We start from the raw sequence: 15,325 nt of genomic DNA, 5'->3' as shown, positions 1-15,325 counted from the left end.
CAGTAGTGAAAAAATTAAACTTCAAATTTTTCAAAATAATCATATTACCTGAAAAAATTAATAACATTCAACTGCTCATGAAAACAAAACAAAATATATCTAATAGTTTACTTTAAAAAAGGAATCTTCAAATAATCATTTCATATTTTTCCAGTGAGTGATTATGTCATAATACTTTTAAATTTAGAATATGTACTTAAAAAAATCATTTAAAGTTGTTTAAAAAGCAACTAAAGCATTGACTTTCTAAACAGCCTAAGACAGTTCTGATGAAGAATATTAATGTTGCAAAAATCTATTCCTAAAATGCTTTTTGAGCATTTATTTTAAAGTAAGATGCTTTTATTAAACTATCTTAATAGAGCAATTCTATACTGTTCTAGAAATCTCAAATCTAAAAGGCTGTGAATTATCTTTTTCATTTAATTTTGTATTCTACAAATATTTATCCTGACAAAGTACCCAAAGTATTCCTTTTCCATAACCTAGAGGTCAATGGCATTAGACTGAGAGTTGAAAGACAATGATTCCGACATAACTCACTTTAAACCACATTTCAGTGTGGATTGCAGCTTTATCCTTTGATTTCTAGATACTTGGTCCTTCAGCACAGAGGAAACCTTTTAGTACTATGGCATTTGTAAACACTTGCCTCATTTATATTCATCTTCATTTAATAAACTTGAGCAAGTACAGGTCCTCTGTATACCTCACTTTCATATCCTTATATTGAACAGGAAATCTTTCTAACCACCACTTACTGAAAAATTTAGTTACGAAAAGTTAGAGTAATCTATATAATCTACTTGACAGAAAGTGGCACTATACTGTTTTTCTTCAGCCTTTCCCTTTTAAAAATTACTTTGAAATGAGTGTCTTTATTCCTAAAGGTGAAGAGAGGCAGAAATATACTACTTCTTAATTCAATAGCATATCCCCAAGACAGCCAGTGAGTATTCCCCTATGACCACTGTGGCAGACAGACTCTTAAGGTGGCTCCCATAACCTCCTGTGTCCTCATCTCCTCCCTTGAGTATGAGCCGGACCTGTGACTTGCTTCCAACCAACAGAAGACAGGAAAGATGATGGGATGTACATGATTACATGTATATGACTACATACCTATGTTACATAATATTGTAGCATCTTACTAAAGTCATTCCCTTGCTGACTTAGAGGAAGGAAACAACCAAGTTGGTGAATTGTACATTGTACATTCCAGAGGTGGCCTCTGGCAAACAACCAGCCAGAAACTAGTTTTCAGTCCTATGACAGCAAGGAACTGAATGCTGCCAACAACCATGGGTGTGAGGAAGTGAATTCTTCCCCAGTAAAGACTCTGGATAAGAACCCAGCCCTGGCTGAGGTTAAATAAATAACCTATACATACACAGATTCCTGGTCCACAGAAAATGTGAGATAATAAAAGTGTATTGCTTAAGCCATTGGGTTTGTGGTAATATCGTTATAAGACAGCCAAATCTTTTCTGCATTAACATTACTCCAATTTCTCTTGCTCAGTTTTCTGTGATCATGAAACCACTCATGTATTCAAATCATGCCTAGTCTTCTCCTTCCTCTGGCTGGACAGCTTAAATGTCTAAATACAGGATAGAATTTCCATTATTTTGATAATTTTCACTCTCATTCAATTTCTCCTTATTTTTATTTAAAGTATTGTATAAAGAATTAGACCATGATTGGGCAACAGAAACACTTAGCAATAGTGTTTCTCATTTGATAGGATTTAGTATAAGGTAGCTGCTGTTATCATCATATTCACAATTTTCAACTTTTTAGCTTTTTAATTGTTAGTTTGCTTGGCTATTGCTCCATCAGAAATATATATATACAGTGTCTTTGATGGACATTCATAAGTGAAATGATATAATCGTTATACTCAAAAGATTTGTAGTCTGATAAATATATGTAATATACACACATGCATACTGAATGAATAAAATCTAAAAAGGTAACATCTTTAGTTTCATTCTAAAGATTAAAATCTTTCCCGCATGATTAGATCATTACAAAACAATATCTATGTTTTATAATTGTCAACTGACTGCTTAATGTTAAGTTCAATGATCTGTAATGAATATCTCTTTTAGTCTAAAATAAAATACACAACTGACTTGTTTTATTTTGTTTCAAAATAGAGATTAGTAGTTCAAATGATACTCATTACATGTGCTTTGCTCAGTTTAATTTTGGATTGAGTATTGAATGTTAAAGAAAACATTCCTCCACAAACATATACAATAAAGAACTTTTCCCCCAAGGCCAAGTACATAGATCTCTGTCATCTGAAATATAATTTTGAGTTTTTGATCAATCTCAAAATATCTTTAATATATACAGCCATGCAAAATTATCTCATTGATCTGGTTTATTTTTATTTCTTTTTTTAATATTTATGTATTTATTTGGCTGCATCGGGTCTTAGTTGCGACATGCGGGATCTTCGTTGCAGCATGAGGGATCTTTCACTGCGGCGTGCAGGCTCTAGAGAGCACAGGCTCAGTAGCTGCGGCCCGAGGACTTAGCGCCCCGTGGCATGTGGGACCTTAGCTCCCTGACCACGGATCAAACCTGCATCCCCTGCATTGGAAGGCGGATTCTTAACCACTGGACAACCAGGGAAGTCCCTGATCTGGTTTATTTTTCACTACTCACTTACTACTTCTTGACGGTTGGCCATGTATTTATGTTTTGTTTAAATGCTTATTTAGTTAACTGTCTCTCCTCACTAGAATATAAGATCCCTTGGAGTAAGGAGTTTTCCTGCTTTATTTGTTGCTGCATCCCAGCACTGAGAATAGTCTTGCATATGCATGCTAAATTAATATTTATTTAATAAATACATAAGTAGATAATGCAGGTATAAAGACAAAATAATATCTATATGAATAGACTATAAGAACATTCAGTTATCTCTGGGTGGTAAAAGAGCAACTTTCATTTTCTTTTTTATTTTTCTTTTTATCCTGTATTTTCTAAAATTTCTACAAAGAACAGATATTACTTTCATAAAAAATTTTTAATCAATAGCTTAAATCTAATTAGAATGGGAAAATTCATATTTGAATATGAGATAAAAATACCCACTGTCAAGAGGGTTTTCATATCTTATATTCTGATATAAACTTGAGTTCCTGATTAACAGATTAACTGGCAATGTGTATGCCTATAACAGCATATCTCACTTGAACGACGTTGTTGAGCTAGTATCACAATTAAGGTAGTTCTTAACCAGACATTTCTCAAACTTATTAAACATAAAGTGATTTTTTCCCCAATAACATCTAGTGACATTCCCATGGAATTTAGGGAGCTACTACTATAATCCCACTATTGGGAAGCCAGTGAAGGTGTGTAAGCCAGAATTAGGAGATAGACTTGACTAAAGACAGAAAAGGACAAACCTGGAGATAGGAAGACTAGATAGAAAGTCATTACAGTGGTCTATGATGGCAATAAAAGTAGATTTGGAGAACTGCCTGATTCATGCCTAAACCATTGAAAAATAAGGCTCTGCCTGGTAAATACCAGTTAGTAACGAAATAGGCACTTCAAAAGAGGATAACCTGAATCTCAAACAGTTAAGAGATACCTTTCAGAACATGATGAAATCTTTAAATATTTTTGCAAAAGGTGATCTTTAAACATCATGTTATGGAAAAAATGGTGGGAAAATTATATAACAATAAACAGCTAAATATATGAATCCTAGTTTTAAAAAAATTTATATAAAGTTGTACTTATAGCCTAAATTTTGTTATATATAAGATAAACTATTTCCATAAGGTTTAGCTTCTTTATTCATTTCAAAGACAAATCAAACCTTTTTTCATTATTTACCATGACACTGTATTTCATGCCTCAACTAGATTCACTTTAAGTGACCTTTTTCTAGTACCAATTATTCTTGACCAACAAGAACCTCTCATAATTAAAAGCCTCAGAGATGACTCAAGAAGAGAGTATGGAGAATGAGAACTCCAAAGAACAATTGTACTTGAAGCAGAAGTAAAAGAGCCTATAAGGATACAGAGAAGAAACAAGAGCGTGATGCATTCACTAATTCACAAGGCAACCCATTCCATGTTTACAAATCTACCTGTTGAACCCATTCTATTTTTTATTAAATTTACTTGTTGGTGAACTCTTCTCTGTATTGAGCTGAAATCTCCTTCTGAAATATTCTGCTCCTAGTTCCAGCTACTAGAACTACATGGAATAAATCTACTCCTTTTTTTTTTTTTTAATATAGTGGCTCTTTAAATGCTAGAAAAAGTCATCCCAATAATAATGATAGCTACCATTGTACTGAGTAACTAATGTGTGCTGCAAGGAGTACTCAGAGAGGTTGGATAATTTGTCCACAAGTATGCCAAAGCCCATGTTCCTTCTACTATGCTATGCTATATCCTCTATTTCTCTAAGCTTTCTAATCTTTAGACTAAACAGCCTCCTAACTCCCTACCCTAGTCTTTCTCTTCTCTAAATCAGTCTCCATATGGTTGCCAGAGTAATCTTTTTAAAACCCAAATCTGATCTTGTGATTTCTACTGCATAAAACCTTTCAGTAGGATTCCAGTATACTGAAGGTAAACTCCTCGAAGTGGTTTACAAGCCCTTTGTGATTTGGCCACTTTTTATCTCTCCAGTTTCACCTCTCATGACCACTCCCCCCCAACCACTATGAATCTCACCCCTTCTCTAATATCCAGTTATATGAACTGTCAGTTCCTGGAATGTGACATTCTCTCTTTTGTTTCAGAATCTTTGTAAATGCTATTCCCTTTATATGGAACACTCTACCCATTACTCCCTCAGCTTAAAAGTCACTTCCTCCCTGAAGTCTTCTTTGACAACTAAAGGCTAGGTTTGTTGTCCCTATTATGTATTTCTATAGTACTCTAACTAACACTATCTTTGAATACTACCTTTAAGACTCTTCAAGTCTTATTCAAATGTTTAGATTCCTACCACTAGCATAAAAATATCAGGCAAACCAAACAGCACAGAGTACTATGGAACACCTGTGCATGAAAGCTGTAACTATTACCTGGATAAAATAAGGTTTCCCCTTCTAAGAAAAAAATATCAAATTTTACACAGGTTTGTATTTTACGGACTTCTTAAGAGCTTCCAAAATTGACTTAAAACTATCAATAGGTGACATATTTTAAGAGGACTCTGGACATTATCATTCTAATTACTCAAATTCCTGTTTACTTTTATTATTAATCTTACCTTACGTGCCAGAAGAAAGTGGCAATACAAGACTATACTTTCTAAAAGTCCCACACTCACCCGAAACCCCACAATGAGAGTGATCATATAGATGCCGTTGTTGAAGGGTAGACTTTTTGTAAATAACATGAGGATGGCCATTTTCATAACTAAAATGTTTGGAGTCCTCTGTGGTATTCTTTAATGGTTCAATAAAATATTCTTCATCTTCTGTAGCAATAACACCATGCTAAAAGAAAAAGAAACAAAGAATTTACCAAGAAGAATCATTTTAAATATTAATTAGTATTATTACCAGGAGTCAAAAATAAACTGATACCTCTCCAAAAAGGAGGTTAAAACACATGTTAATAGAAATTTAGTGAATTATCTATACTCAGCAAAACATTATATAAATTTTCCTATTCTTTAAAAAGGATGTTTAAATACCTTTACATGCTATGCCCTGTACTAAGCATAACACATACATTATTTCCTCTAATCTTCCCAATAACGATGTGAGGTAGCAGAGACCTCTTGTATGTTCACTAAGACTTATTTCCTTTCCAAATTGTGCACACAACTTAACTGACTCCTATGCGTTTAGGTATAGCTTTGTAACTGAGTTTTGGCCAATAGAAAATAGGCAGAGCATATACCACTTTCAGGCCCACCCCCCGAGAACCTCTCCAGTGGAATTCTCTACTCTCTCTGAGAAAAGACCTAGGAAAGGTGGAAGCCAAAAGAGAAAGAACATGGGTCCCTGACTGACCCCATGGAAAGCTGTCCAATCTAGACACACATAAGGGAGAAATAAACTATTGTGATAAACTACTCCCATTTAAAGTTTTGTGTTACACCAGTATATATGTCCTTAATTCATATATGTCCCATACATCCCCATTTTGTAGATGAAGTAATAGGTTCAGAGGTTAAGAACCTGCCCATCATTATATAGAGGTAAGTGAAGGCACTGGTATTCCCACAAAGCTCTGCTCTTATTTACAGTATTATATAGCCTTACATCTATTTACTTAGCCAAGTCCTACTTAGCTCAGTCATAGCTCCTCTTTAAAACTTTTTTTGAGTCCAGCTGCAGTAGCATCAGCCTCCTCTGATCTCCAGCAGAGCTTATTATTGGTATCATTTATTTTTAATTAATTCTATTATGCTTTGCTACATCTCAGGTCTTGAATCTGTATTTAAATTTGGTATAACTTTCCAACTGCATGTTTTATTTTCCCAACCATACTATTTGCTCTCTTAAAGAAAGGGTTTCTTGGTATCAGTTACACCCATAGAAAATGTCTCATATGTAGTATATACAGCAAATAAAATTTGCTGATTAAAAGAAATGAGATAGTAAGTTATCTACATCAGAAATAAGAACTTCCATCCTTGTCTAATAGTGTTTTCCTAAGAATGGCACATGTGAGGACTGTTCTTAACCCAACTAATTTACCCTGTAACACTGGATAAAACATAAACTCTCTGAGCGTATTTCCTCAGCTGGAAAAATGAAAGGGTTGGTGTAAATTAGTGGTTTTAAAACAGCACTCTAGGGAGCCCTAAGGGTTCCATGGAAGTGCCCTTAGGGGACTGCCCCAGACAACAAAGGTAGACCTACATGGCTTGGATTCCTGGGATTAGGAATCAGCTGTGTTTTTATTAATCTATATATTAAGTTTCCACATAACATTTCATTTGAGAAAAGAATTTTGCCGATTTAAAAAGAAAAAAAAAGCTAAAAACCTCTGGTCCAGATAATCTCTAAGATCCCTTTGAATCTAAACCTCTATGATTCTGTTTAGGGAAATTCATGCTAAGTACCACATGCTTGGAAAGAAAAATAAGACATAATCAGAGTTGCTCTAACTTACAGATGAAGTTGGCAGCCACCTACATGAAATGAGCTAAAGAATGCAAAAAACAAAAAAGCAGACCTAGGGCTTCCCTGGTGGCGCAGTGGTTGAGAGTCCACCTGCCGATACAGGGAACGCGGGTTCGTGCCCCGGTCCGGGAAGATCCCACATGCCGCGGAGCGGCTGGGCCCGTGAGCCATGGCCGCTAAGCCTGAGCGTCCGGAGCCTGTGCTCCGCAACGGGAGGGGCCACAACGGTGAGAGGCCCGCGTACCGCAAAAAGAAAAAAAAAGCAGACCTAGTCACTTCACATTATTTTCACCACTGTTTGCTTTACTTTTAGGATATTAGTCCCTAAATTAAATGCAAATATTGACAGGAATAATATAATACGCCAGTAACAAACTCTAATACCTGATCATGAATTACTTTACCATCAAGATTAACAAAGTAATAGCAAACTGAGCAAGGCTCCTGAAGAAAAGAGGGCACATGCAGAAGAGAGGGCTTGTATAAGAAGTTTTGATAAGTGTCTAGAGTACTGCCCAGAAAGGGGAGAGCACTAAAGTCATGTGATGCTGGACTATGGGCAGAAGATGTCGAAAGGTCCTCAGCAAAAAACTCAGGTTGCTGGAGAAAAACAAAGTCAGAAACTTGGTAAGTAAATAAAATCTCTAATTTCAAGAACGGAAAGGCCCTGGAAGAAAATCCAGAGTTAGGTACTCTGTAAAATGTTTACACTCATTATCTCATTTAATCTTAATAGCTCTATGAAGTAAGTACTACTATCAGGTCTACTTGGCAGATGAGAAACCTACACTGAGCAAAGCTAAGTAACAAATTCACTCAACTATCTTTGGAGACTGGACTCTTAGCCACTATAATTCCCTTATCCTCTGAGTGTTGCTTCTTCTTGTTTTTTTAAAATTAATTAATTAATTTTGGCTGTGCTGGGTCTTCACTGCAGCGTGCAGGCTCTCTAGTTGCGGCACGTGGGCTTAGTTGCTGTATGTGGGATCTTAGCTCCCTGACCAGGGATCGAACCCAGGGTCCCTGCATTGGGAGCACAGAGTCTTAACCACTGGACCACCAGGGAAGTCCCCTGAGGGGTGCTTCTAACTTTGTCTATTCATTCACCAAGTATGTTTTGAGTGCCTATCACATGGCAGGTACTGTTCTAGGTGGTAGGAATACAAAAGTGAAAAAAACAAAGTTCTGGCTCTATCATGGAGCTTACATTTTGGTGGGAAGAGGTAGAAAAAAGTCATTCATTCATTATATAAATAAATAATCAATCAGGTAGTAAGAAATGTCAAGAAGAAAAATAAAGCAGTAAGAGGACAGAAAGTCATCAGAGGACACAGAGAATTATGTAAACTATTTAGGATGGTCAGGAACATCCTCTATAATAAGGTGATATTTGAACAGAAACTTGAATAAAGTGAAGGAGCGTGCCAAACATATCTTGGGAAAGAGCAGATCAGACAGTGGGAATGGCAAGTGCAGAGGCAACGGGGTAGCAGCAGGCATGCAGTATTTGAGAAACAGCAAGGAGCTACTCTGGCTAAAGGGAGGGAAGGGGAAAATGATTATGAGATTAGAAAGGAGCTGGAGGCCAGATGATAGAGGACCTGAGTTAGGTGGGAGTCCCAGAAATCTGTGCATGCCTAGCAAGAGCCCTACTCCCACTTCCCTCAGCATCCCCACTCACCTCTACACTGCTGGCCTCTGGACCATCAGGATTAATCTCATCATGCCCCCTTGCCTTGTCATGCCAGTCCCTCCAAAATGCCCAAGGTCCATCCCCTGGATTCTACTCCCCATATGGTTAAGTACATCATGTTTTCTGATCCCATCTTCTACTTCCCCCTTCACCATTTAAAACACTTCTGCTGTACCCTCTCAAACTCAAGGTCAATTATATACAAAATCTCCTATACACTTCATCTTGCTCAAACAAAAACCTAAATCTCCCTAGATAACATTCTTTCTTCCCTGTAATCTTCTGGAATGGTGGCTACTTTCCCTCCTACATACCCCCTATTGGACCTGGAGGTAGGGTTAAGAGTTCTTGTACTCATTGCCATTTCTAAACAATTATCCCTCTCTCCTCCAAAAAAAGAAAAAACCTTACCACCTTCAAATCCCATACCATCACCTTCTCCCTCTGCTAGCTGTAGTTATCTACTGACCCAAAGTCACTTTCCTCATTCCTCAAAGATCTTAGCTTCTGGGTCACTGTCACCCTCTGCAATACCACTCCTGAATAATTGTTGACTTCAGTATCTTCTTATATCATTGGTTCTTAAAATTTGTGTGTGTGCACGTGCCCTGAATCCCTCTGAAGGTCTAGGGGTGAAGCCTGGGGACCACTTCTCAGAATAATATCTTAAATGCAAAAGAAATATATAGGATAATAAATAAAACCAATTATAATGAAATACAGTTATCAAAATATTTAAAAAATGTAATATAGTAATACATATGCCTTTTTGTAACTCTTTAAATAAGAAGCTTTGCAATAGATCTAATAACTACTATAATTTCACAATAGTGATTAACATAAATAATATTTTAAGGGACCTGCAAAAACTGTAACATGATATGAAAATATCATTTCTATCAAGACAAAGTTACAGGTACTGCTATTACTTTACTGGCTTGTTACCTATATTGTTAACTGAAGGAAATGTTAAATTTCACTTAAGAATTAGTAAAGATAAAGATGAAATTTTTCCCATTCCAGTTAACAAACCCCCTGAATTCTATCCATAGACCCCAGCTTAAGAACTACTTACATAGATGGTCTCTTCAATCCCTGTCCTCTCACTTCCTTGGCTTCCTCTCCTTTGAATAACTTGTCCATCTTACCTTAGACTAGTCTTGCTTTAAATCCATCATCACAAATCTCAACTGTGTCCTTGACGCTTCATGGCAATTATACTATGTTTCTCTAGTTCATTCAGTATCCTGCTCTCTGGGATAAATATTTCATACTTTCTCCTCTCTACTTAATCCCCTAACACCTCATCTTTCCATCTTCCATTCCAATAGAAAACAGCACACAACATCCTGCAAACTTCTACAACCGCAAATACCAACCTACCTGCATCTCATGTCCATATGTTCTATATTATTTCCTGTTATTATGGATGAACTGTCCATTCTCCTAGATAAGAACAATTATTCGATTTATGTAGATGATTTCATCCCTTCTCGCCTATCAAAGAATTCACTCCAGAAATTTCTCTTCTCTTTACACAATCATTCTCATTTTTATAAAACAAAATGATAAAGACTCCTACTTCTGCCTGCAGGAACCGATCATTTCTTGCTTTTCCAAAGGTCCTCAAAATAATTGTCTATATATTCTTTACTCTTCTCCCATTCCTTTTTTTTTTTTTTTTTTTTTTGCAATACACGGGCCTCTCACTGTTGTGGCCTCTCCCGCTGCGGAGCACAGGCTCAGCGGCCATGGCTCACAGGCTCAGCAGCTCCGCGGCATGTGGGATCTTCCTGGACCGGGGCACGAACCCGTGTCCCCTGCATCGGCAGGCGGACTCTCAACCACTGCGCCACCAGGGAAGCCCTCCCATTCCTTCTTAAACCTACTCACATCAGGCTTTTGCCTCTTTTCCAAACCCCACTATGACTTCACCAAAACTGCTTTTGCCAAGGTCATCAATAACTTCTTCACTGATAAATTCAATGATTGGTTTTCAGTCATACTCTTATTTTGATTCAGCAGCATTTTTCCCTTGAAATACTTCCTTCTCTTAGCTTCTAGGATATTTGCCTGGTTTTCCTTCAACCTTCTTACTCAACTGTTCTTTGCTGTCCCCTCCACATCTTTCTGACCTCCTTAACCCCTTGGAGCACCCAAAGGCTCAGCCCTTAGACCTCTTATTTATTCTATATATACTCTCCCTTAAGCAATTTCACATAATCTCCTGGCTTTAAATGTCATTTATATTTATATAGATGACCCCCAAAATAACTTCATAACACACATCTCTCTCCTGAACTCCAGGCTTGGATACCCAGCATCCTATACAATATCTCAAGTTTAACATGTCTAACTGAAGCTATGATATATACCACCCCCCAACCTACTCCTCCTAAGCTTTTCCATCTCAGTTAATGTCTGAGTCTTTCTCATCTCATGTGATGGCTGCTATTTTCTTCTAGCTGCTCAGGCCCCAAGCTTGGAATCATCATTGATTCTATCCTAACTGTGTCCTCTAAAACCTAACAACTGGCCCCCAAGTTTCCTTTCTAACTTCACCTTCCATTACTCTTCCTCTCTCTCACTTAGCTCTAGCCATGGTAGTCTTCTTGCTGTTCCTCAAACACTCTCAGATCAGACCTTTGTACTTGAAGATTTCCACCTGGAAATCTTATCTCTCAGATGTCAGTATTCCTTTCCTCATTTCTTTTAAGGTCTTTACTCAATATTTTTTCTACATTAGAACTTATCAGTATCCAACATATTATGATTTTTATTTATTTATCTTATTGTGTATCTCCTCCACTAGAATGCAAGCTATACAATAACAGGGATTCTTGTTTTGTTCACTGTTGTACTCCTAGCACCTAGAACAGTGCCTGTTACATGGTAGGTACTTATAAGCACTTGGTGAATGGATGAATTAATAATGGAAAAAGTAGAGAAGCAACTATGAACTTAACTAAATGAATAGAAAGTCTAATGGGGTCATTGGTCTTTTAAAACTAGGTTTATAGTCTTTAGTATCTTAGAGAGATAGAAGAAAATCATTTTTCATCAAATAAGAACAAAATATGAAGAAAGAAACAATGCAGGAAAGATCTGTTGAAAATTAGAAATATGACTGCTATAATTTGTAAATCAATTAAAGAAAAAGAAAGCAAAAGTAGGAAAATCTCATAGAACTTAGAACAGAAAAAAAGGGGGGAAGAGAGATAAGAGAAGCAGAAAACCAATTACAGAATGGGGTGGTGAGGGACAAGGAGATAAAATCACTAAGGAAATATTTTTTAAAATTTCTCTAAGTTGAAGGAGGGTCTTTAAATTGAAATCACCCATCAAATACAAAATAGGGGTCAGGAAAGAAGACCCACAGCTTACCACATTATTTATAAAATTCTTGAAACAGGAAGGATAGGAGAAAAGCATATCATATTGAAAAAAAAACTTTTAAAAGAAGAGGAAAAGAACAAGAAGCAGACTTCTATCTGCCACCCAAAATGTATCAATGCCAATTTTTTTTAGCTCTTTAAATCTTTTCCTAAGATATAAAACCATAGAGATAAATTTGATACCCCATATTTCCCTTTTCCAATTCTACCATCCATGGTTCTGAAGGAAAACTATTTTTGAACCTAGAATTCTATATCCAACTAAATTATTAACCAAACATGAGGGTAACATAAAGTCACTTTCAAATAGGCAAGGACTCAGAAATTTTACTTCTCAGGCACCTTTTCTGAGGTAATTACTTGAAGATGTTCTCCAACAAAACCAGGATGTAAACTCAGAAAGAAGAAGATGTGGAACTAACCTAGGAAAAAAGAAATCCCAAGATGAGAGAAGTGTAATAGCTCAAGAAATTAATTAACCCATACACTCCAAGAAAAATGCCTCCAAAGAAGAATGGAATATATTCCAAGCAATAGGTATAAGGACTAAGGAACTGGATGAAACTGATCCGTTGGTAAAGAAATCATTTTTTTTTCCTCAATAAGACAAAATAAAAGTAACTAGAAACTCCAGAAAAACAAAACCTAAATAAGAAAGCAATGGTTCAAATATAAAGCAAACTAAAAAGTAACATTATTTTAAACAACTGATAGATTATAATGTTAGGAATTTTTCCCTTTGAGTGGTGCAAGCATTGTAAAACTGAAACTATGGGTAAGGAAGTATGATTAGAAAACACTAATGATCTCTACATTGAAAACTATTTTATATAGAACAATTAAAAACAGAATTGACTAAAAGGGGCCTTAGAAAAGTGGGATTTTAGAAAAACTTGTTTACATATTCCATTTGATTAAAAATGTAACATGATATAAAATAAGAATGAAGGCGAGGGTTACTAAAACTGGTGGGTAAAAGTGAGATGAAGAATAGGATATTTACATAGTATCTGCTCACAAAGTATCTGCTCACAAATTCCTTATTAGTTGCCAAGGGGAAATAGTAACTAGTGGACAAACCTGGCAGACCACACCTAGATCGAGCAACATTGTAAAGCAACTATACTCCAATAAAAATTAACAACAACAACAAAAAAAGTGAGTCAACATGGACCATGCAGTTTCAATAGGAAGCAAAGTAAAACAGGTGTTAACGAATAGAAATAAGAGAGAATAAGACACACAGAAAGTCTCAATTAGGATGAAAAATAGATGAATGACACTTTGCTATCCCCTTAAGTATAGAAAAGTTTCCATTTACAACCTTCTCACTTTTGCCTCATCAACATCTTTCACCGTTTCATCAGTAGTCACTTATATCAGCAATTCTCAACTGTTTCCAGAATTAAATTCTCTTCTAAATTTCAGAGCTATATTTCCCAAAAGCCAACTAGACATCTTTAACCTTTATTTCTTCAGATTCTTCACATTTACTATATCAGAATCACTCTCTTTATCTTCCTTTCTAATCCAACATTCTACTACCATTCCCTTTCTCTGCTAGTAAGTTCATATACAGCCTCATCAAAAAGAGAAACCTCAATCAACTTCAATTACTTTCTCTCCTTCATCCCACACCCAGTTCAATGATATTTCAATTTTTAAAAATATTATTAAATATCTACTATGTACTATATGCCAGGGAAGAAAAATTAATGACACAAATCCTATAAATTTTCTCACCAAAATGTCGTTCAAATTCTTTCTATCTTCTCCATTCCCAGGGCCATAGTCTTGCTATAGGCCTTCATTATCTCCTACATGATCTAACTCATCTTCATATTTCCAATCACTCCTCTTCCCTCAAATCTCACAATAGAATTAGCTTTTTTCCCCTAAGTCTCAAATCCGTTCATTTCACCACCCTGTTAAAATTATCAATGGCAATAATTAATGTTAATGCCAAATTCAAAGAGCTTGGTCAATGACTAGGAACAGTATTTTTCTATTGTACTTAACAGCAAATGTCATTTTAACATGTAAGAAGTTTTAAAACAGATTTATTTTGGATAATTTATCTTTATTCAAAAAGATAAATCTCTTTTGTATATAAAGCTTAACACTGCTTATAGAGAAAGAAGCTAGAGAGGAATGTATTCAATGTGTCTATTTTATAGGAATTAAACCCAAATATTAAAATCTAAGTAATCGTTTTGACTTATTAATAGTTAAAGAAAATAGATAATCTGAGCAAATTCTTATGTATACCTATAGTGAAAATTTTTCTCCACTGGGTGGTTCGTAAAACTCCTTCCAAATTTAGAACTATTTAAACCCAACTCTAATTATGTAGTTGTTTATACTGAAGTAAAAATGAGGATATGGATGTGATAGAGTAAGGAAGAAAAACAATTTCTGAAAATGTGAGTTGAGAGCATCAAAATGTGTGTACTCTTTTAAACAGATAAAGCTTTAATGAAACATCTATACTAGCCTGAACGGGATAAAAGCAGTAAAGGAAGTGTGAACTAGAGGAAGCAGAAGTAGAAGAACATGCTTTGTTCTACAACCATTACTATGTGCCACCTTGAACTATGTATTTACCATTAGACTAGAATGGACTCAAATGCCCAGGCTAGAACCTATACTCTTGAAATCCAATTTCTAAGTAAAATAAGATTTATTATCAATTTTCAGATAAATATAGGGAAAATTACTTCATAAAGAGACATTGATATAAAAGATTTTCCTTCAAGAACTTATAAACATTAAGTAGGTCATACGTAATTTTAAGCTATGTTGATTACCAGAGAAAGATAGTATAGAAAGAGACCTAAGGAGGCAATCCATGTCATGGTTTCCTGTCATAATATATACATACATACATACAATACCCTTAAGCTCCTCATAATGATTGAGTTTTTTATATGCATTAAGGATATCCTATTTGAACAGAAAAATGTAACTCTAAAAGGAAACGTGAGGTTTCATTCATTCTTCTACTAATAATATGGGGTTTTAAAATTTGTTCTTACTTTGAAAAGTCAATGCAAACATTATGAAAAAGATTATCAAAAGCAAAGGCAGCAGAAATAAAAAATTTTAGAA

General features: G+C 35.5%; 1 protein-coding gene across 2 annotated transcripts in view; it reads right to left on the bottom strand.

Moving 5' to 3' along the window:
- The window catches only part of ADAMTS6 (ADAM metallopeptidase with thrombospondin type 1 motif 6), a 274,021-nt gene that overhangs the window by 247,881 nt on the left and 10,815 nt on the right, over window positions 1-15,325 (bottom strand). The window contains exon 4 of one of the 2 annotated variants that reach the window (XM_027101008.1): window positions 5,320-5,488. In XM_027101008.1, coding sequence (XP_026956809.1) covers window positions 5,320-5,488 — 169 coding nt within the window. Of the gene's footprint in view, window positions 1-5,319; window positions 5,489-15,325 lie in introns of those variants that run through there. The other variant, XM_027101010.1, reaches the window with a different exon arrangement.

Source organism: Aethalodelphis obliquidens, unplaced genomic scaffold (assembly GCF_003676395.1).
Source record: "Aethalodelphis obliquidens isolate GAN/ISIS:26980383/991018 unplaced genomic scaffold, ASM367639v1 scaffold4, whole genome shotgun sequence".
Classification (NCBI taxonomy): domain Eukaryota; kingdom Metazoa; phylum Chordata; class Mammalia; order Artiodactyla; family Delphinidae; genus Aethalodelphis; species Aethalodelphis obliquidens.
The sequence above is the reverse complement of the archived record's forward strand: the minus strand, read 5'-3'. Positions and strand labels throughout refer to the sequence as shown.